The 22,816-nt window shown below is 42.4% G+C and overlaps 1 protein-coding gene and 1 long non-coding RNA gene across 2 annotated transcripts in view; one reads left to right on the top strand and one right to left on the bottom strand.

Moving 5' to 3' along the window:
• Positions 1-199: 199 nt before the first annotated feature.
• On the top strand, positions 200-3,243 carry ZCCHC18 (zinc finger CCHC-type containing 18). Its single transcript, XM_037988982.2, is given in 4 exon segments — positions 200-363; positions 586-637; positions 832-2,623; positions 2,626-3,243. Coding segments are annotated over 2 exon segments (1,305 nt in total). The 5' UTR covers positions 200-363; positions 586-637; positions 832-1,419; the 3' UTR covers positions 2,727-3,243.
• A 7,824-nt stretch (positions 3,244-11,067) lies between these two features.
• The window catches only part of LOC119620926 (uncharacterized), a 32,680-nt gene continuing 20,931 nt past the window's right edge, over positions 11,068-22,816 (bottom strand). Inside the window, exons 2-3 of the long non-coding RNA XR_005237469.2 lie at positions 18,421-18,684; positions 11,068-16,159 (exon numbers count right to left, since the gene is read on the bottom strand). This is a non-coding gene — a long non-coding RNA (uncharacterized lncRNA). The remainder of the gene's footprint in view (positions 16,160-18,420; positions 18,685-22,816) is intronic.

Raw genomic sequence — 22,816 nt, 5'->3', positions numbered from 1 at the left:
AACCGCGCTGCCTCAACTCGGCTACCCCTTGCTGGGCGGTCATGCGAAGCACTCGCTAGGTCTGGCAGCCCCGGGTCGCTTAGCGGCCGAGGAGGCGCCAGAGATACCGTTCCCCTGCAGAGCTACGGGGACCGGAAGGCGAAACAGAGCTGTCGACGCGGGAGCACATGCTGCCTACCAGTGGAGCGCAGGTAAAGAAAGAGCGCGCGATTGCCCGGCTCGGAGAGGGGTGGGGGAAGCCCCGCCAGGACTGGGCGGCGCCTGGCTGGGAGAATCAGTAACTGCGAGGCAGGGGATGGAGCACTCCCTTGGCCTGGTTGCGCTGTGGAAGGAGTTGTGGTTCATCTGTATGCTGCCAACTGGGTAGGATTTAGTATTTGCCTGGATTAAGGTGGGTCGGGGTGTTGTCGGAGATCGGGGGTGTTGTCGGGCATCGGGGGTGGGGGGGTGTTCGGGGAGGTGGCAAGGGGCGGGAGGAGACGATCGCAAGCTTTCTTGAACCCCTTTTGCATCTCCTCCTCTCTTCCTGGGAAGGAATATGGGGGTGGGAGGTTATCCAACTTCCAGTCTCTTTCTCCCTGGCAGGTCATCAAAGCCAAATCCGAACTTGGATTCTGTGCGGCGGATTGCAGAGCTGGTAGGGCGAGGGTCTCCCGGAGGAAATATAAGGCGGGGTGCGGGGGAGGGGGGGGGCAGGAGGCACTTTGGCTTGCGTTCAGAAGATGGGAGAGGGAATTTTCCGCCTGGCGACAGTGAAGCTGGTGGAGAGGAGGTATCAGGTTTTCAGATGAAGCTGCTTCCAATCCTTCCTTTCCCTCCTTCGCGTCACAGTCTTGAGGCCCTGAGGACTGGGACCTGCGACCCCCAGTGGACAAAAGTCGGCTCTACCCCAGAGGTTAATTTTCTCACGGCAGGCACCTGTTGCAGAGGCTGCACGTAAAATAAAGGCGAACGCTAGTTTCCGAGTTCATGTAAGAATCTGAGAAATAACGGGGGAAACGTTGACAAGGGGATGTGATTGAGACCTGAGGCCATGAGGTTAATGGTTTCTTATTACCATAAATCTGTGACCCACAACCATTGAGTTCCGTTTTAAGGGCCCAGTATAAGCTCCAAACACTATGTCATCTAGAATTAGAAGCAACAGTTGTCGCCCCTCCTGGAGTACAGGCAGGAGTGGATGGATGTGGCTCTGAAAAACTACCTACTAGTCCAAGGAAACCTGCTAGCTCTGGAATGTTGTCATTGCCAGTCTCCTGCAGGGTATTGTTAAGGCATTGGGCAGATATAAAATGCACTACAACGTTATTCAGGAAAATCGAGAATGCTACTACAGACTGCTTCCCCACAGCCCACTATCTTATTAACCGTTTTTATTTTCCTTAGAATCCCTACTGAAATACAAGGCAGGCACAGCGCATGAACGTTGCTTTGGAGAATCCTGCAGATAAGGCTTTTCCAAAAAGCGCGAGTACCTTGTTGTATTCAGATACCCTATCGTCGTCAGTCATGGCTAGCATCATTGCGCGTGTGGGTAACAGCAGGCAGCAGAATGCACCTTTGCCGCCTTGGGCCCATTCCATGTTGAGGTCTCTGGGGAGGAGTCTCGGTCCTTTCGTGGTCAACATGGCAGAGAGAAACATGAAGTTGTTCTCGGGGAGAGTGGTGCCAGCCCAGAGGAAAGAAACCTTTGAAAACTGGCTGATCCAAGTCAGTGGGGTCCTGCCAGATTGGAGTATGTCTGAGGAGGAAAAACTCAAGCGCTTGATGAAAACACTTAGGGGCCCTACCCGGGAGGTCATGCGTTTGCTTCAGGCGGCCAACCCCAACCTAAGTGTAGCAGATTTCTTGCGGGCCATGAAATTGGTGTTTGGGGAGTTTGAAAGCAGTGTGACTGCCCATGGTAAATTTGTTAACACCCTGCAGGCACAAGGGGAGAAAGCCTCCCTTTATGTGATCCGTTAAGAGTTGCAGCTCCAGAATGCTATTCAGGCTGGCATCCTAGCTGAGAAAGATGCAAACCAGACTGGCTTGCAACGGCTTCTTTTAGGCACCTAGCTGAATAGGGACCTGTGCTTCAGGCTTAAAATTAAGCATCTTCTCAGGATGTATGCAAATGTGCAGGAGCGACTTCCCAATTTCCTGGAGTTAATCAAGATGATAAGGGAGGAAGAGGATTGGGATGATGCTTTTATTAAACGGAAGCGGCCGAAAAGGTCTGGGCCAATAATAGAGAAGGCAGCCAGCCCTGTGGCATTTCAGGGTGCCCAGCCAATAACAATCGGCAGTGCTAACTGTAACTGCAACGTGATAGAAATAGATGATACCCTTGATGACTCCGATGAGGATGTGATCCTGGTGGTGTCTCTGGACCCTTCACTGACACCCACAGGTGTCCCTCCCTTCAGAGGAAGAGCCAGACCTCTGGATCAAGTGCTGGTTATTGATTCCCCCAACAATTCTGGGGCTCAGTCTCTTTCTACCAGTGGTGGTTCTGGGTATAAGAATGATGGTCCTGGGAATATTTGTAGAGCCAGGAAGCGAAAATACACAATCTGCTGTTCATATTGTGGTGAGGAGGGCCACTCAGAAGAAACCTGTGACAACGAGAGCAACAAGGTCCAGGTTTTGAGAATCTGATCATCACCCTGCAGGAGCTGACACATACAGAGGACAGGTCAAAAGACGTCCCTGGAGAACACAGTGATGCTTTTGAGCCACAGTAAGGATCTAGACCCAGCCCTAAATGAGTTCTTAACTGTATTCGGATTAATGGGAATAACAAGAGAGGAGGGTGGGTTTCTAACTGCATGAATCCACAAAGCAGTTTTCCTTTGGGAAAGAGAAGAGGTCTTGCATACCAGCACAGTGGAGGGGAATGGTGTGACCTCTGTCCCTGCTCCCTTCTCTGCCGGCTTAAGAGTCTGTTCTCCATGTGTCTATTTCTTTGATGACTTTCTACTTTTTATGAAAGGAGCATCTTTTCAATAAACCTTCAAAAATAAAGGAAGATACAAAAACTAAAGTACAAATTACCTGAAACTCAGCACCCTTTTGTAACCATTGTCAGCCCTTTGGTGAATGTCCTTCCAGATATCTCCCTGTACCTGTGTACCCAGATAGATACATGTATAGATAAGAGTGATCAAATATAAATGCTGTTCTATACTGTGTATTTTTCACCAAATAATATATCTTGTGGACTTCTATGTCAATGAATATATATAAACATCTTATTTCATATCTCTGTGTGATGTTACTTTTAGAAAGATAAAGAAAAATGAAACTAAATATAGAAGCTATAAGTGGGGGTCATACTAGGAGGATGGGTTTTTATCAACCTCATTTATAGGAAAGGAGAAAGGAAACTGAAATGGACTGAATATCTCCCATACAACCCCTTAACACAACTGACCTGTCTCCTAGGTCATAGAGCCAACTCCTGTACCCATGAGTTAATAATGTTCCAATGTTTTCTTCTTGAACATATCATGAGACACCAGATGGGGAACAGCAGGGACAAAAATTGAAAATGGGTATTCCAGAGGCTCCATGCCTGTTTGTATTGGGAAGGGACAACTACTCCTGCCCCATCTCTTGACCTCAGATTAGAGGGTGATAAAAGATGACATGTGACCTCTATCCCCGAGGGTCCCAACTTTCTTGTAGGTACAGTAGTCACTATCCTCACAAAGAGGTCAAGACTGGCAAGGTGCAGGGAGGAATGATTTCATTTAAGGCAGGGAGTGGAGTGAAATGAATGCAGACCTGAGGACCTGAGGGAGTTTGCCTGGGAGGAAAGAGGGGGCCCCTGGGCTGACGAGACAGGGTGTGCAGCAGCCAGAGCTGGCACCTCAGGGAAAGGAGCACAGAGCTATGTAGGTGGAGGACAGAAGGACAGGGGGAGAGGGGAAGGCGTATGATGGCCAGGCTGGTGGGCTCCCATCTACAGTGACAGGGACAAGAGGCCTGGCAGAAACTGCAGACCCACAGGTTTCACACAGAACCCTGGGCTATGTGGTGGGAGGAGTGGAGGTTGGGACTCTAATTAGGCTAGCAGACTGATGGGGGACAAAAGGGTCTAGGCTGAGGCCCCCAGGGAGGAGTAGAAGCCACACACTGCAAGGAGCCCAATGCAGCCTTCCCAGGGCTGCCAGGCCCAGAATCTGCCTTGGAGTGCTCTCCTTCCAGAATCACCCCCAACTCTGCTCTTCCCTGGTCCCTTTCTCTTGCTTCATCCACATCCCCATAATCCCATTCCTATCCCCACTGCTCCATCCATATCCCCACAATCTCATTCCTATCCTCACTGTTCCATCCATGTCCCCACAATCTCATTCCTATCACCCTGCTCCATCCATATCCCCACAATCACATTCCTATCCCCTCTGCTCAATCCATGTCCTCACAGTCTCATTCATACCCGCCCTGCTCCATTCATATCCCCACAATCCCATTCAGTTCCCTCTGCTCCATGCATATCCTCACAATCTCATTCAGATCCTTCCTGCTCCATCTGTATCCTCAGTCTCATTCCTATCCCCCTGTTCCACCCATATCCCCACAATCTCATTCAGATCCCCCCTACTCCATGCATATCCCCACAGTCTCATTCAGATCCCCCCTCCTTCATCCATATCCCCGCAGTCTCATTCAGATCCCCCTGCCCCATCCATATCCCCACAATCTCATTCATATCCCCCCTGCTCCATCCATATCCCCACAGTCTCATTCAGATCCCCCTGCTTCATCCATAGCCCCGCAATCTCATTCCTATCCCCCTTGCTCCATCCATTTTCTCACAATTGCACTTTACCACCACTCCCCTTCCCTGGAGCCACACTCACCTCTTGGTGGGGGGAGATGGAGGCTCAGCCTCATGTGCTCTGCCCATCATTACCTCCCCCTCCTCCGCATTCCATGATGGCCTTAAGCCTCAGCCTCCTTAATGCTCATGTCCAGTAGACTGGGAGGGCCCCTCTGCCTCTGACCTTTTAGCTGAGAACTGAGCAGGAGTAAAGGTTCAAGAGACCCACTTTTTACATCCATCTGGGGCACCTCTGGCCCCTGGCAGCCACCTCCATCTCACCACAGGCGAAGAGGAACCCACCACCCAGGCAGGAGGCAGCTTCATCAAGCCCCCAAAGCCACAGGGTCCCCCAACACTACCTGGCTCTTACAGCCCCTTATTCCTTCCTACCTCTCCTGCAATCTATCCTTGGAGGGGATTTGCCCACTCATCTCTCCAAGATTAGAATATAGTTCCACTTCCTGCTCACCTTTTCTCAAATTCAATCTATAAATGCTATTGAATGATTTACCTAGATATGCTGTCATGATTTCTTTCTGAAACCAGGTAGAGTGAAAAGAGGAGTAAATGCTACACCCACCCCCACCCTCCTTTTCACTGGAGTTATCTTGGAGGTTCAAGATCATTACTTTGAAACCCTGCTCTGTAATTCATCCCCTTTCCTTCCCCCCTCATCCTGTCCTCTGTTGTGTAAACCTGAAACTGTCTAAATTTTTACTTCACCAAAATGATGCAAAAGTGATACTTTTTATTTCATTTTGTGTCACACTGGCTTTCCTTTATTCAAGAAGTATGTATTTTCCCCAATTGGAAGACATAGAAGACTTGGAGTGATCACAGGGTTAAGTGAAAGGCTTTTAGAAAATTTTGTGTTCAATACCCTTCATTTATAATTATTGTTTTTTCCTTTCCTTTCTCCCTTCATTCTCATTAGTCGCTAAGAGATGAAAATTGCTCTTTTGTCTTGTCAGGAGACACCAGCCTTTGAATGACCTCCTTTTGCATTATCTCCCTCCTTCTTGATACTATTTTCCCTTGTTTCCATGACATCATCTCACGGTTTCCCTCTCCCAGATCTTTTTGGTGCCTACTTCTCAGTCTCTTTTGCTGAATATTCTTTCCCTTCCTGATCCTTCTGCAATAGCAATAAAAATTAAAATCACTGCAAGTGCGATTTATTCCAAGCTTATTACATGCCAGGCACCCAGTGCCAAACCTTTAAAACGCATAATTAGCTTTTCATAGCAACTCCCTCAAGATAAGTATTACTTTCTATTTCTAATTTGCTACTAATTTAATTACTATTAATTGACACATATTTCAGATGATGAAACAGGCCGGGAAGTTAGAAAACGTACTTAGGGTCATGTAGTTATTTAGTGGTACAGTCAAGGATAAGACACTGGACTGACTGACCCCCAAGTCTGTGTTCCTTACTTGAGTTAGCCCTCATGTGCACAGGACCCTATGAGGTTGGTGTTATGATTATATAGAGATGATACGTGAGGAAAGCAAGGTCAACAGATATAATTAGCCAAACGTCATAGCAGCAAGTGGCTTGTGCGCCATACACAAGGATGCAGCCTTTAAAGAATACTTGTTTGACACAGGCTTTTTCCACCTTTCTTTCACATTCTTTCCTTGCTGCAGCTATCCCTCCTGCTGCCTGGCAACCATCCCCTCTCCCTTCAGAGTTGCATTATCACATTCAGTTCAGGTATCAAAGTTTCCAGTCTATGCTTTTGGTGCAAATGGTTTTGAATTTGAAGTATGCAAGAGGAGACAGCTGCAACAGTGAGTGGAAGAGAGATAAATTGTTCAATTTGTGGTGCTGGGGAGAACTTCATTACCTGATTGGAAAAAAGGCCAGTTTCCTTTCTCCCATGACACTAAATATGAATCCCAGACACATTTGAGAAGTAAATGTAGATTTTATGCAATTATGTACTAATCATATATTTTTTCATATATTTTTAATCATATATTTTGTTGTTATAAAATGAATAAAAAGAATCAAATGTTCAAAAGCAACCCCTTTGAAAGCTGCAACACAATACATGTTAAATCTCTGGGTTGGAGAGAACTTTCTATGGTTAAGACTAATGAAAGAAAGTATAAAGGAAAAGATCAATAATTCAGAAGACAGCATTAACAAAAATACCAACAGTAAGCTGAGAAACACTGGCAACAAATATGATGGACAGGGGGCAGGGTTGGCAACAAATAAGAGAAGCAATAATAACAACAAATCTGTACTGTGTTTAGACAGTTAACATTTATTAAGGTCTTACAAAGTGCCAGGCATATTCTACAAGCTCTACATGGCTTTATCCTTCATCCCATTCTTACAACAAGTCCTGAGATAAATCTTATTTTAAAATTTCCACATTCTAAAACACTCTAATGGGGGGGGGCGGTTGGGGCGGAGGGAAGTGCATAAAATATAAATTTACAACTTAACAAATTATTATAGAGCAAATCACCATAAAGATCAAGAAACAGAACACACCAGAACTCCAGAAATTCCTGTAGGTCCTTGCCCAATCACAACCTCTTTCCTCTCTCCCAAACCAAACCAAACAAAACACTCTCATGACAGTTTTGGCTATTGCTTTCTTACTTTTCTTTATAGCTTTACCACTCAAATATAGATGCCCAAACACTATTGTTTCTTGAGCTTTATATAAATAGAACCATAATGCATATATCCTTCTGTATCCAGCTCATTGCCCTTACAATTATGCTTCTGAGATTCAACCTGGTTGCATGTGGCATTGGTTCATCATTCTCAGTACTGTGTTACAGCTTTCCATTCTATGACTTTACAAGAATTTATCCTTTTACTGTCGATGGACATTTGGGCTGTTTCCAGTTTGGGACAATTATGAAAACTGTTGCTAAGAACATGTTTTTAATGTTTCCTGGTACATATGTGCACACACAACGTATATATGTAGGAGAGGAATTGCTGGCTCATAGATTATGTATATTTTCAACTTCACTAGACACCACCAAACTGTATACCAAAGTTGCACCAATTCCCACTTCCACCATCAGTGTTTGAGAGTTCCTGTTGCTCCACATTCTCACAAACACTTGACACTGTCAACAAAGCTTCATAACTTTTGCTTCAGGTTTTGTATGTCTATTATTACATTTCGTTCAAGGTAATTGTGTATGCTACTATAAATTAAATATTGGTTTAAATTTCATTTTCTAAGTGCTTATTGATGGTGTATAGAAATATAACTGGTATTTTGATGTTGATATTGTATACTGACTTTGCTAGTCTCTCTTAATAATTTTAATCTGTAGCTTCCTTAGAATTTTTCTGCATACACAAGCACATCATCTGTGAATGATGGCAGTTTTATTTCTTCTTTACCAATCCATATACATTTCTTTTTCTTACCTTACTGCATTGACTGGGACCTAGAGTACAAGAAGTAGTGAGAAGAGACATTCTTGTCTTATTCCTGAACTCAAGGGGACCACTTTGAACAATTCAACGTTAAGTGGATGCTTGCTGCAGGTTTTTAGTAAATACCACTTATCAGTTTAAAAATGTTTCTTTCCATTCCTAATTTACCATGTTTTTAAAATAATCAATGGATGCTGAATTTTATGAAATGCTTTTTCTGTATCTATTAAGATTATCATATGCTTCTTTCTCATTTATTAGGTAAAATGCTAAATTACATTATTTGTGTTTCTAATAGTAAACCAACCAGGCATTCCTGGAATAAACAAGATTTTGTCCTGATTTATTACAATTGTTATATATTGCTGGATTCAATTTGCTAATATTTTGTTTAGGATTTTTAGATCTATGTCTGTAAGAGAGAGTCACCTATAATTTTTCTCTCTGTATAATGTCTTTGTGAGATTTTGGTATCAAAGTTTTGCTGGTCTCCTAAAACTAGTTGAGGAATACAATTCTCCTTTGGCTTTCTTCATTTAAAAACCAGGCAACTGAGGTCCAAGGTGTTTAGATTATTTTTCATAACTGCATTAAATCCAATTATTTACTTGTATCCATGATTTATTAAGCCAGCCTCTTTAGTGCTAGTCATTACCTTGTTTCCATTGTTTCACTGTTATAAACCCACTGAGAACAGCATCCTTATTCACATACAAGTTTGTACATGTGAACAATTATTTCCTGAGGATACATTCCTAGAGGTGATGTTGCTGGAACAAGCACTATGTTTCACAGGAACCAGAGCAGAAAGAGAGGTGGCCTGTGGCACATCCTACTTTAGTAGCTCTGGCTCACATTCAGGGCCCTTCCTCATCTCTTAACTTGCTGGGAATACCCTTTAACTCTGAGCTACTAGAGACTTTAATACTTAACAATATTTAAAGGTCAATTCAGCTCTAAGAAACTCTCCAAATTAAGTTTTCAAATGATTTGGCAGGAGGAGGGGGTTGTTTTTAACATTTTCAATGGAACTTTCCAAACCCACATGAAATTATAGAAAATGAATGATGAATCTCCATGTACCCATCACTCAGCTTCAAGAATTATCAATATGTTGCATAACTTGTCTCATCTATAGTCCCCCACATTTTGATGAAGTATTTTAAAGCAATTACTGGATATCACATCAAATGGTATGATTCATATATATGTGTGTGTGTGTGTGTATATATATATAGACAGAGAGAGAGAGAGAGAGAGAGAGAGAGAGAGAGCAATCGCACTCTGTTGCCCAGGCTGGTCTCAAATTCCTGGCCTCAAGTGATCCTCCCGCCTTGGTCTCCCAAAGTGTTGGGATTACAGGTGTGAACCACCATCCCTGGCCTGATTCTTCTGTATTCTACCCATGGTTCTATCTCCCCTTTTTGTTCCAGAATTTTTATTGGGGTAAAAGTTACAAAAAAATTCACCATTTTGACCATTTTAAAGTGTACAATTCAGTGGCATTTAGTACACATTCCAAATATTTTTTATTTGTAAATTTCTTATATTCTGAGTCCACTTTTCCAGAATTTTATTAGTTTTTTGTACAAATTTAGATGTCTCCTGATTTCCTTTTTTTTTTTTTTTTTGAGATGGAGTCTCGCTCTGTCACCCAGGCTGGAATGCAGTGGTGTGATTTCTTCTCAGCAGATGCAGACACTTCTCTGAAGACCAACAGCAGAATTGAAGTCTCAGGATGGGTAAAAGCTTCTGTAAACATCCAGATCCACAGCCCCAAGCACTTTCCCTTCACCCTAGCTGAATACCACATCTTGAGGCAATCAACTACTAAAAGGCTGCTCAAACTCCCTTTTTCTGTAGTGAGACTACTTCACCCCCCTTTTTATTTGGCTACTCTAAATTCTCCTTTTCTAGAAATACAACAGCCCTCAATGACTTCTTGAGGAAAAAGAAGATAATCACAAATTCAGTTTCAACAAGCAGGACATTTTGCTATACTGTACCAACTAAGCCATGTTCCTCAATCCAGCTTTTGGGAGTCTGAGAGGAAATACCTCTCAGAGCAGGGAGTCAAGGAGATATATTTGTATTCCAATCTGAAAACGGTACTTTGTATAAAGGTGGCTGGTCAGGTTGCTTGTGGAGGGGTTGGGTGGTTGGACAAGAAGAGGGATGTGATTTGGGCATTCCTGAACCTTTGGCTCCTTATCCTCACAGGAGGAAAGGAACTTGGGCAAAGTAGTTAACTTCTCCGCTTCAGCTTCCTGATCAGTAAAATGGAGACAATAACAGGAAGTCCCTGACAGGGTTGTGGTGAGAATTAAATGAAGGAACACTTGAGAAGTCTTTAAAAGAGCGCCTGGTGCACTGTAAGTACTGTGCCACAGAATGCCATCATAATGACACCAATCACTTCTCTCCAAACTCTCTGAGCACCCTTGTAGATGGATTACCTAAACCATCCCTCCCAGACCCTTCACAGAGGATGTCATTAAAGGCAGTAAAGCTACTCTCTCTCGTGTGCAGGGGAAAAGAATATAATCCCTTTATAAGCTAACCAAATAAATTCTCTCAGAGCACGAACTGCCCTTGCATGAAGAACATACCTCCGGGGATGCTTGCTTAGTTGGGGAGGTGAGTGAGGCTCTCTGGACCTAGCTGAGATGGCCCGGATCTGAAGGAAGAGAGCAGCTCAAATTCTCCACAGAATAACTTAGAAACTTTGAAGGATGGGAGCTGGAAGAGGTGAGGGAGCTCTAGGGTCAGGCAGGAAGCTCAATGGAAGAGAAATTTGAGATAAATTGTTCTAATATTCTTCTGTGTAGTTTGCTGATTTGTTGATTTTTTTTTTTTTTTTTACTTTTTTTCCCTTTTTTAAAATTATACTTTAAGTTCTAGGATACATGTGCAGAACGTGCAGGTTACATAGGTATACACGTGCCATGGTGGTTTGCTGCATCCATCAACCTGTCATCTACATTAGGTATTTCTGCTAATGCTATCCCTCCCCTAGCCCCCCACCCCACAACACGCCCCACTGTGTGATGTTCCCCTCCCTGTGTCCATGTGTTCTCATTGTTCAACTCCCACTTATAGGTGAGAATGTGCAGTGTTTGGTTATTCTGTTCCTGTGTTAGTTTGCTGATAACAATGGTTTCCAGCTTCATCCATGTCCCTGTAAAGGACATGAACTCATCTTTTTTTATATCTGTATAGTATTCCATGGTGTATATGTGCCACATTTTCCTTATCCAGTCTATCATTGATGGGCATTTGGGTTGGTTCCAAGACTTTGCTATTATGAATAGTGCTGCAATAAACATATATGTGCATGTGTCTTTACAGTAGAATGATTTATAATCCTTTGGGTACATACACAGTAATGGGATTGCTAGGTCAAATGGTATTTCTGGTTCTAGATCCTTGAGGAATCCCCACACTGTCTTCCACAATGGTTGCACTAATTTACCCTCCCACCAACAGTGTAAAAGTGTTCCTATTTCTCCACAGCCTCGCCAGCATATGTTGTTTCCTGACTTTCTAATGATCGCCATTCTACCTGGCATGAGATGGTATTTCATTGTAGTTTTGATTTGTATTTCTCTAATGACCAGTGATGATGAGCGTTTTTTCATGTTTGTTGGCCGCATAAATGTCTTCTTTTGAGAAGTGTCTGTTCATATCCTTTGCCTACTTTTTGATGGGGTTGTTTTTCTCTTGTAAATTGGTTAATGTTTTACTGGTTAGCCTTTCAAAACAATTTCTGGCCAGGCACAGTGGCTCATGCCTGTAATCCCAACACTTTGAGAGGCTCCGGAGGATTGCTGAAGCCAAGAGTTCGAGACCAACCTGGGCAACCCAGCAAGACCCCATCTCTACAAAAAATAAAAATGAAAAAATTAGCCAGGCATAGTGGCACATGCCTGTAGTCCTAGCTGCTTGGGGAACTGAGGCAGGAGGATCATTTGAGCCCAGGAAGTTGAGGCTGCAGTGAACTATGATCATGCCACTACACTCCAGCCTGGGTGACAAAGCAAGACCCTGTCTCAAAATAAAAATAAATTCAATTAAAAAATTTATTGTAACATTGTTTAGTGTAGTACATGCTCAACTAAAAAGAAATAACTTTTTTTTCTTTCTTTTCTTTTTTTTTTGAGACAAAGTCTCATTGTCGCCCAGGTTGGAGTGCAGTGGCATGATCTTGGCTCACTGCAACCTCCACCTCCTGGTTTCAAGAGATTCTATTGCCTCAGTCTCCCTAGTAGCTGGGATTACAGGCACACACCACCATGCCCAGCTAATGTTTATATTTTTAGTAGAGAAGGGGTTTCGCCATGTTGGCCAGGCTGGTCTCAAACTCCTGACCTCAAGTGATCTGCCCGCCTCGGCCTCCCAAAGTGCTGGAATTACAGGTGTGAGTCACCACGCCCAGCCCAAAAAACACCTTTCACAGAAAGGGGAAAAAGTAGAAGTGAAAGTTCCCCAGCTCCCCACAGTCTGGTCTGGGGTGTGTTCTTCCAGATGATGCTTTTACACAAACACAAACATATCTATTCTTGTTCTTTTTCTATAAAAGTTGGGTCATAGCAGGTACATGGTTCTGAGACTCTATTTCGTATTGCCTGCTGTGCTAAAATAAACCCTCTCCACTGTCCCAAACCTTCAGCAACATCCTGCTACTTGCCTTGTGCTGTTTATGCTCTTTGGACCAGCTGCTTGAGAGTTTTCTCTCAGTGAAAGGAAGAAATTATAGTTTCACCTCACTACAATCATATGGTAATAACAGCTACTGCTTATGGTACCCCTACTGTGTCTGGCAGTCTCTTTGGTGCTTTACTTGAATTCTCATACCCATTCCTCACAACAACCCCTTGGAAGTCGGTCCCACTATTATCCTATGTGGGTTCACAGATGAAAACTCAAGGCTCAAAAGGTAATGAGTGGGAAATTAAGGAGAAAAGCACATATGCTGGAGGCAGGACTTGGGCATTCAGCATCTCCTTAAATCTTTACAATGACCTTATGAGGGAGCTGTCACCCCAAATGAGGACACTGAGGCTGCAGAGTTCACAGAGCAAGCAGCATTCCTGTTCTCTGCCAGGATGAAGCCACTGAGAGTTCATAAGTACATCCATCCCTTTCCGTAAAACTTGATGAAAGAAAGCTAGCAAAGATCTGAAAACATGGAGGTACACACAGTGCTCAGTGATTGCAAAACTCAATATAATAAAGATGTCAATCTTCCCCAAAGTTATCTATAGATTTAACCTGATTACTATCAAAATCCCAAAGGGATTTTTCACAGATATACGCAAGTTGGCCCAGCATGGTGGCTCATGCCTGTTATCCCAGCACTTTGGGAGGTTGAGGCGAGAGGATCACTTGGGGCCAGGAGTTTGAGACCAACCTAGGCAACATTACGAGACCCAGCCTCTACAAAAAAAAAAAATTAAAAATTAGCCAGGTGTGGTGGCACATGCCTGCAGTCTTAGCTACTTGGGAGGCTGAGGTGGGAGGATCATTTTAGCCCAAGAGTTTGAGGCTGCAGTGAGCTACAATCACGTCACTGCACTCCAGTCTGGGCAAAAGCACTTGTTAGGGGGAGATAGAAGAGGAAAAGAAACTCTCAAAACTCAACAGTAAAAAAGACATGAAGATTCCATTAAAAGGCTTGGCACAGTGGCTCACACCTGTATTCCCAGCACTTTGGGAGGCTGAGGTGAGAGGATCACTTGAGGCCAGGGGTTTGAGACAAGCCTGGGCAACATAGTGACACCCTATCTCTAAAAAAAATTAAAACATTAGTCAGGTATGATGGTGCACATCTGTGGTCCTGGGTACTCAGGAGGCTGAGGCAGGAGGATCACTTGAGTCCACATCAAAGTTTCAGTGAGACATGATTGCACCACTGTACTCAATCTGGGTGACAGAGTGAGACCCTGTCTCCAAAAAAAAAAGTAAAAAATAGATTCCATTAGAAAATGAGCAATATATGAACAGAATTTCACCAAAAAGAATACGCAGATGGCAAAAAACATGTTCAACATCATTAGTTACTAAGGAAATGCAAATTAAAACCACAATAAGCTAAGGTATCATTGTACACCTATACGAATGGCTAAAATAAAAAACAGTAATACCAAATGTTCACAAGGATGCGGAAAAAACGAATCTCTCATACACTGATGTTAGGAATATAAAATGGTAAGGCTCTGGAAATCATTCTGGCAATTTCCTATGAGACTAAACGTGTACTTATCATATGACCCTGCAAGTGCACTCTTGGGCATTTATCCCAGAGAAATGAAAACTTATAGTCACACAAAAACCTGCATGCTGATGTTCACAGCAGCTTTATCTGTAATTGCAAAACCAGGAAACAACCCAAATGTCCATCAAGTAGTAATTGGATAAAGAAATTCTGGTCTGTCCACCCAAGGGAATACTATTGAGCTGGAACAAACTACTGATACACACAACAACCCAGATGCAACTCAAAAGGATTACATTTGGTAAAGAATGTCAATCCCAAAAGACTACATAGTATAGGACTCTATTTATGTAACATTCTTGAAATTAGAAAATTTTAGAGATACAGAACAGATTAATCATTGCCAGGGAGCAAGGATGGGGCAGAGTGGGTATGATTATGAAGGGGAAGCACAAGGGAGGTCATTGAACAGATTTATATCATGACTGTGGTGGTTGTTAAATCTATACATGGGATAAGACCACATAGAAAAACACACGCACATACAAATGCATGTAAAATGGTGAAAATTAGGTCTATATTCTAGTTAACAATCTTGTAATAATTTCCTGAATTTGATATTGTACTATAATAACATAAGGTGCCACCATTAGAGGAAGCATGCTTTCAGGTACATGGGACTCTATGTACTTTTGCAACTTTCTTGTGACTCTATAATTATTTTAAAATAATTTTTAAAAATAACTAGTGTGGGGCTGGGTGCGGTGGCTCATGCCTATAATCCCAGCACTTTAGGAGGCCAAAGTGGGCAGATCATTTCAGGTCAGGAGTTCGAGACCAGCCTGGCCAATATGATGAAACTGAGTGTCTAATAAAAACACAAAATTAGTTGGGCATGGTGGCACATGCCTGTAATCGCAGCTACTCGGGAGGCTGAAGCACAAGAATGGCTTGAACTGGTGAGGTGGAGGTTGCAGTGAGCCGAGATCATGCCACTGCACTCCAGCCTGGGTGATAGAGCTAGACTCTGTCTCAAAAAAAAACAAAAAACAAAAAAACTAGTGTGGGATTCCAGGGTGGCAGAAAGTAGCCTTAGCGAATTTCTTTGCTAGACTTGTTTTTCCTGTGTTAGCTGTCTTCTATGCACAGCTGGGGTAGTTTAAAAATTCCTCCTCCTTTCGACAAGTTTTACAAACAGTGCTAAAAAGAAGTGTATCAGTGCTTCTTTGTAAAAAGCATTATTATGTTTTCTTAAGTGACAGTTATTTTAATATTTACAAATAAAAATTATATACACATGGTGAAAATATTAGTACTTTTAGACCCTAAAGAGCTTTTGCTAATGTAGGTTACAGAGCTATCAATATTTATTATATGAGAAATCAAAACTGCAAATTTTAAAAATATCTATTAATGCATTTAAAATAATAAATCCACTGATTATTGTACATAAAATTTTATTAAAATAATTGCATTTTCATAAACAAAGATTTTAGGAATGTTTTACATTTCTGAAAATCTCTTAAATGTCTGCCTCAGTACAAGACAGCTAGATTCTCGTATTTGCTTCTGCATTTAATGTTGTAACATGCCGTTTTGGATAAATCATATGAAGACAAATCCAACCTCATGGAGATATGTAGTTGGAAAAAGGATTTCCCAGTCACTTGAAAGGGTCTCAGTCTCAGGTGTCTCCAGGACTCCTCACACCACACTTTAAGAACCAATATGTTAGAGAGACATATTGAAACATTTTCAGATTAAAAAAAAGTCAGCAATTTGCATTAAAGTACTCCAAAACACACACACACATACACAGACACACACACACACACCCCCATGTACATATAGTTGATTCATTATTTGTGGCAGTTATATTCTATAAAGTCACCTTAACCAATGAATTACCAAATACCAAGCCACTGCTCCTAGTAGAAATACAGGTTTAGGTTCCTGGGGGCCTCTCATTGCATTCCTTAAAATGATCAATACACACAACCTTGTTTTATGTATGCTTCTGTCTAAAGACACCCTCTTTAATATATATTTCTTAAAATAATACATTATATGCAGTATTTTATAGTAAACCACTAGCCAAGAAGGGTTTAACATTTTCCTGATCCTGGGTTAACATAACCATAAATTTCTTTGGCTTTCAAAAGCCTCACAACCATGCTGTCCACTGTGCTTTTTCTAATCAGTAGTTATCTCATGAATCTACAAACTTTGCTGCTTTTCCATTTATTCCATAGCTCCATCACACACTAACGATGTTACTTTAGCACCATACAGAGTGTCTTCACACATAGATTGGCAAATTTCCTATTCCTTTTTCTGGATGTACTGTGTTGCTGATTTATTAACATTGAACTCACAGCAGACAGCGTTATAAATCATGCCTAATGGAAGCCTATCTAACACATGTATTTTCCCCTATAGGGAACATCACTGCCTTCTGGCTCTTAGAAACACTAGACGGTACTTCAGCACTATGATTGGGAGCCATTTTAAACAGTGAAATCACCAACAAAAGCCATAAAAATATCACTAAATCAACTATGAAAAGAACACTTGCTTACAGTATGAGAGCAGAAACAAGAACATCGCCTTTTCTAACCTCAGCTGGGAATATTGAGTGCCTGACAACTAAATTGTTTTGCCACTCTGTGCAGGTCTATGAATGACTATTGAAAGCACTGCAAGTATCGATTTGGGGTTACAGATAAGTTTGAAGTAAGTGAACTTGCAAATATGAAATCTGTGAATAATAAGAATCAACTTTTTATATATGTGTATATATATATAACTACATTTATATAAGAATCAAGTATATATATAACTATATATATGTAGCTTTATTTATATATATAAAACTACAGACACATATATATATCCACACAAATATGTGTGTGTGCGCCATTCAAATGATGAGCAGAAATTGTAATTGTTGAAGCTGGATGATAGGTATATGGGGATTCATTTCACTAGTCTAATTTTGTGTATGTTTGCAATTTTCCATAAGATAAAGTTTTGTAAAGTGGTTTATTTTGGACTGCATTGCATTTCCACTTTCTTTAATTCCTTACCAGCATGCAGAAGTCTGCAGCTGTCAAAGGTGAAGTTCAAGTGACATTTTGGGACAAACTGCCATCCACCACCAACCCAACCTACCACACGTCCTCCTGGGGAGTACTAATCCAGTACGCACTCCCTGCTATAACAGGGACAGTGACAGGCAGAACTGTAACATCAATAGCTCTTTCTCTTGGAGAGAACCTCTGGGTCAGAGGCAATGGAACCCTGTATTATTTTGAGAGCCCACTGAGCCCAGACCAGCTGACTCTGTGGAAGTGTGGTTTTAACGTGCATGTATGGCTTTAGCAGAAGGTAACTTGGATTCTGGTCCAAGGGTGTGGATTCCAATCACTTAACTCCAGCCTGGGTTGAGTCAGCAGTCTAGAGAAAGGGCCTCAGTCAAACAATCCTTAGGAGATCCAGTACTGTCCAACTAACCTTCATATATTCTCTCCACTCTAGTACATGGATATGCTTGACATTTTTAAAGAACAGGAAGCAGGCAGACACTTCCTATTTTACAAGGTGAAGCATCCCACTATCCTTGTATGCAAGATCAGTCCCTCCAGCAGAGTTTTGCATCTCATCCTTTCCCTTACCTTCTCATAAACCTCATGCATCAGCCATCTCCTCTCTCTTCCCCATCTTCAACATTCTCTTTCTCCTAACTCTTCCCCATCAGCATATGCACACTCCCAAGTCTCTGTCATCTTCATAAAAATTCTCCCTCGATCTTATGTGACCCTCCCACTACATCAGATCTTTCCAAGTTTAACGGAAATATAACGTGCATGTATGGTTTCCACTACTTTAATGCCCAATGTTCCAGTTATATTCTGCTGTATAATAAACCACCCCAAAACTTGGGGCTTAAAACAATAATCATTTAATTATACTCACGACTGTGTGGGTGAGGAATGTGGGCAAAGCTCACTAGATAATTCTGCTGTCCCATGTGCCATCTACTGAGGTCACTCAGTGGTATCCAGCTGGCTGGCTAGGTTGTTTTGGAGGGACCAAGATGACTTCCTTCATATGCGTGGCGCATTGGTGGGGATAACTGGAAAGCTGGGCTCAGCTGGGCTGTGCGCTCTCTCTCCATGTTGTCTCTGGACCTCTCCATTTGGTTTCTCCAGCAGGGCAGTCAGACTTCTTACATGGTTCCTGAGGGATCCAAAAGACCAAGGCAAAAGTTACAGGATTCTTAAAACCTATCCTTGGCAGTCAAGCAGCATTAATTCCCTGCATTCTTTCAGTTAAACTTTTGTACAGGGCCCACCAGATTCAACAGTAGAGGGACTACACAGAGGTACAGTTACTTGGAGGCTTGGTTGATAGGAGTCACATGTTACAGACTACCGCCCCCATGTACTCCTCAAACCGCTGCATTCCCCATCACTCCATTGAAACTGTAATCTTTGAGGTAAAGACAGATGTCTTAGTTGCTAATCCAATAGATGCCTGTCAGTACTTGTTTTGCTTGTTTTTTTGTTTGTTTTTATTTGGTTTTTTTTTTTGTTTGTTTGTTTGTTTTTTTGTTTTTGGAATTGGACCCTATTGACCACTAAATTCCTTCTTGAAATTCTCCTCCCCTAGCTTCTGTATATCACCTTTCCTTGTCTTTTCCTCAGTCTCCTAAAGTGACTTATTTCTTAGGCTCTCCCCTTATCTATTGGGCTTTGCTATCAGTTCTCTTCTCACTCTGCATATGCTACCTAGTTATATCAACTACACCTATAGCCTCATCTATCACTTAACTACTGGTGGTTCCTCAATATATATCTCCATCCCAGACTTCTCTCCAGTGATCCAGAATCTCATGTACTCACCTAGATGTCCAGCGGGTACTTCAAACAGCCAAAGCTTAATTCATCTTCCTTACACATGCTCTCTTCCTTGTCTTTTCTCTCCTGTATTTACCACCCGCCTAGATGCCCAAGGCTGAAACTTGGAAGTCATCCTTAACTCTACCATCTCTCCTATTATACTGAATACAGTTTGTCACTGATCCCCAACCATTCAGCTTGCTAAAAAGCTTGTCAATTTATCTATTCCTCTCCATCCTAAATACTAGGTCTCTGGCAGAGGACTAGATAGGGTCTCAGTTCATCATTCTGATCTGTAAACCATATAGAAATTAACATTTACTATAATAAACTCAAACACCTTTTTTTATAAAGCAGAGGTGATCTAGAGATATCAGGACAGGAGATATTTAATGAGTTAAACTCCACATGGGGAGAAGCACTCAAGTTGGTAGCAATGGGATGTTGCCTTTCGGTAACCTCTAGGGTGAAGTTACTTCAGTTCCTGGGAAGCCCCAGGTGGGGGCTTATTGGCTAATCAAGCTCCTTATACCCCTGAGCATGCCATCCTGAAACATCATCGCATTTAGTATGATTATAAAAACTGCCTTAATTAAGCCTCATCATCTGGATCTCACATCCAGATTGTGTGTACAATTTCTTAATACATTGCCAGCACATCATGGCTACACACACCACAGGTTATAGCACAGTGACCAGACAGATTCTGGCTTCTAGTAAATGACCAAATAGCTCCTATCAAACCCATCCTCCTTCAGATGTAACAACTATACACTCTGGACAATTTGTTTTTTAATTACCTGCAAGTATTGACAAGCAACCGAAGGCAGGCAGAAACTGGAGGACGATCTACATTTGAAAGAAGAGATCAAAACTAGATGAGATTCCCATTTTTAAGACTTTGAACCACAGGGGTAGGCCCCAATCAGTTCCCTGATGGGTGAACCTTACTGACTTGAAGACAAGAGGACAGAGTTCAGAGTTTCCACAGCAGCTGAAAACTGTGGGGATAAAATCTTGGAATGGAGACAGCCAGATAGGCAGAGTCCTGAATTCTGTGTATAAACTCTACCCAAATCTCTGGCCAACCTCTGAATTATGCACTCATGGGACAGTCTCCAAACAGTCTGTATGTATAAGACTAAAAGAACTGACTAGAGACTTCAGTTGCTGCCTGCCACAAGGGAGACAGAGCATGGAATTCGAGTTTAGTCACGTTAAATGTTGCTAAAACAAAAATGTCAATATTTTTCAGAGGGATATAATGGAATCCAGTTTCTCTAGAACATGTCCTCTGCAATATCCAGGAGACAAGTCAAAATGACTGAACATTGTTTGAGGAAAGTCAAAATGATTGAACATGTTTCCTATGGGAAACAGGAAAATGTAACCTATACCAAAGAAAAAAGGCAATCAATGAAGACTGACCCTGAGATGACTGACATGTTAGAATTAGCAGACAGGAATTTTTAACCAGCTATTATAATGATTCCCAAGGACACAGAGGAAAATATGCTCGTAATGAATAGTGACCAGCTGTACTGCAACCATGTAAAGATGAGCAGCCTATAGAGGTGGGTGGCTGGTTCACAGTCTAGAAGATAGAAGAGACTGGGAGTGGCAAGCCTGGCCAGGACCTACAGCACCCACCAACACTGTCTTAGTTCAGATTCTTACTGTTTTTCACGTAGACCATTAAAACAGTCTCAAAAATTGCCTCCCTGCTTCTGGTTACTATTTACTATGACCCCCCCAACACACACAGAGACCCTAAACACATCTACAGTGATTCCAGAATTACCTATTTGAACACAGGCTTAATTAGGACTTTACTGATTCCAAGTAACAGAAACACCATTTGGGTCAAAGAGTTAATTTACTGGAAGTTTCACATAATCATAAGTAGATGAGCCTCAAGGACAAGTACAATCAGAGACTCAAACATGAACAGGAATCTTTCAATTGCTCATCCTGTAAGTTCACTTCATTCTCTGAAACAAGTTTCCTCCCCATGGCTGTAAAATGGGCCACCAGCAGTTTCTGGCCACATATCTCCTAGCTGTGCCACAAAACCAAGAGGCAATATTTTCCCTCAATTAAATTTTTAAAATTCAAAGAAAAACATTCTGATTGTCCTGACCTAGACCACATGCCACACCTCAACCAATCGAATCAACTGTGGCCAGGGAGACAGGTACTGTGATTGGAAGCTCTCACGAGCACTGAATGGCTGGACAGGAGAGGAACAGTGCACCAGAGTCACAGAGGGGTTCATTTCCAGGGCAAAGGAAGGACTCTGGGAAAAGAAACTGTCAAATGATAAAGGTCTAACAGGTTTCCTGTGGTCACCACTTCAATTTGTGGCAATATCGTCCTCCATGCAAATGTCAGCGTCCTGGGATTTCTCTTACAGCAGAGACTTCTGTTGTTCCCCAATATCTGTTCTCCCCTTCCCCCTACCCAGTATTTTACTGCGTGAAACATAAATGCAATGACCAGAGGACAAGTGTCACATGGTGGAGACGATGGGACAGAAAGTCCATACGTTATTTTGGATGGCTAATAACTCACAGCTGAACCTGATGCTAACTGACAACCCCCTCACTCCCCACATCTAATCAAGGCAAAACAACACTGAAGTTAAGAGTGTGGGTTAGAGCCAAACCACCTGAGTTTGAATCTAGGCTCTGCCACTTACTAGTTCTGTTCAGCACATTACTTTATCTCTCTGTTCCTGCTTCCTTAGGCATAAAATGATGTTAATGTACCTCACAGGTTGGTTGTGAGAATTAAGACGATTCACGTAAGCACTTAGAACACTGCTCAATGAGTATTAACTACCATATTCAAGGCATCTCAATTTTACCTACTGAAGATCTTGGAAGACAGTATCTTCTTTCACAGCCCAAAAGCCACTTTATATCACTTCAATGAGCCATTGCCTCCTCCACAGCGTCCTCCACATTGTCTCAGCCTGAACTTTCTGAAACACCTTGATCTGACCATGTTACTCCTATTGGAAACTCCTCAATGATTCTTCCTTTCCTACAAAATAAAGCCTTAACTTCTTAGCCTAGTGACCAAGGTTCCTTGCATAAGGGCCCGAATGGCCTTTCTGGGCTCATCTCCTGCCACTCCTCCATGATGCCCCAAAGTCCGGTCACACTGAACTATTCTCTACCATCAACTTCCTACCTGCCTCTAAAGTACTAACAACTCCCGTGTTCCCTCCCTCCTTAACTGTTTCCTCTGTTGGCTGCTGTGGCACCACACCCTCCTGGTTTTCTTCCAATCTCCCTGGCTATTCTTTTTCCATCTTTCTCATGGGTTTCTCATTCTTCAGCCCATCTGTGTCGACGTTCCCAGGTTCCATCCTCAGCCCACTTCCTGTTTCACTGCATGTCCTGCCCCGGAGTGATGGCATCCCCTGGCAAGCTTCTAAGCTCCACCTGACAGCCTCATGATCCCCG

The sequence above is a fragment of the Chlorocebus sabaeus genome, chromosome X (assembly GCF_047675955.1).
Source record: "Chlorocebus sabaeus isolate Y175 chromosome X, mChlSab1.0.hap1, whole genome shotgun sequence".
NCBI classification, from domain to species: Eukaryota; Metazoa; Chordata; class Mammalia; order Primates; family Cercopithecidae; genus Chlorocebus; species Chlorocebus sabaeus.
The sequence above is the reverse complement of the archived record's forward strand: the minus strand, read 5'-3'. Positions and strand labels throughout refer to the sequence as shown.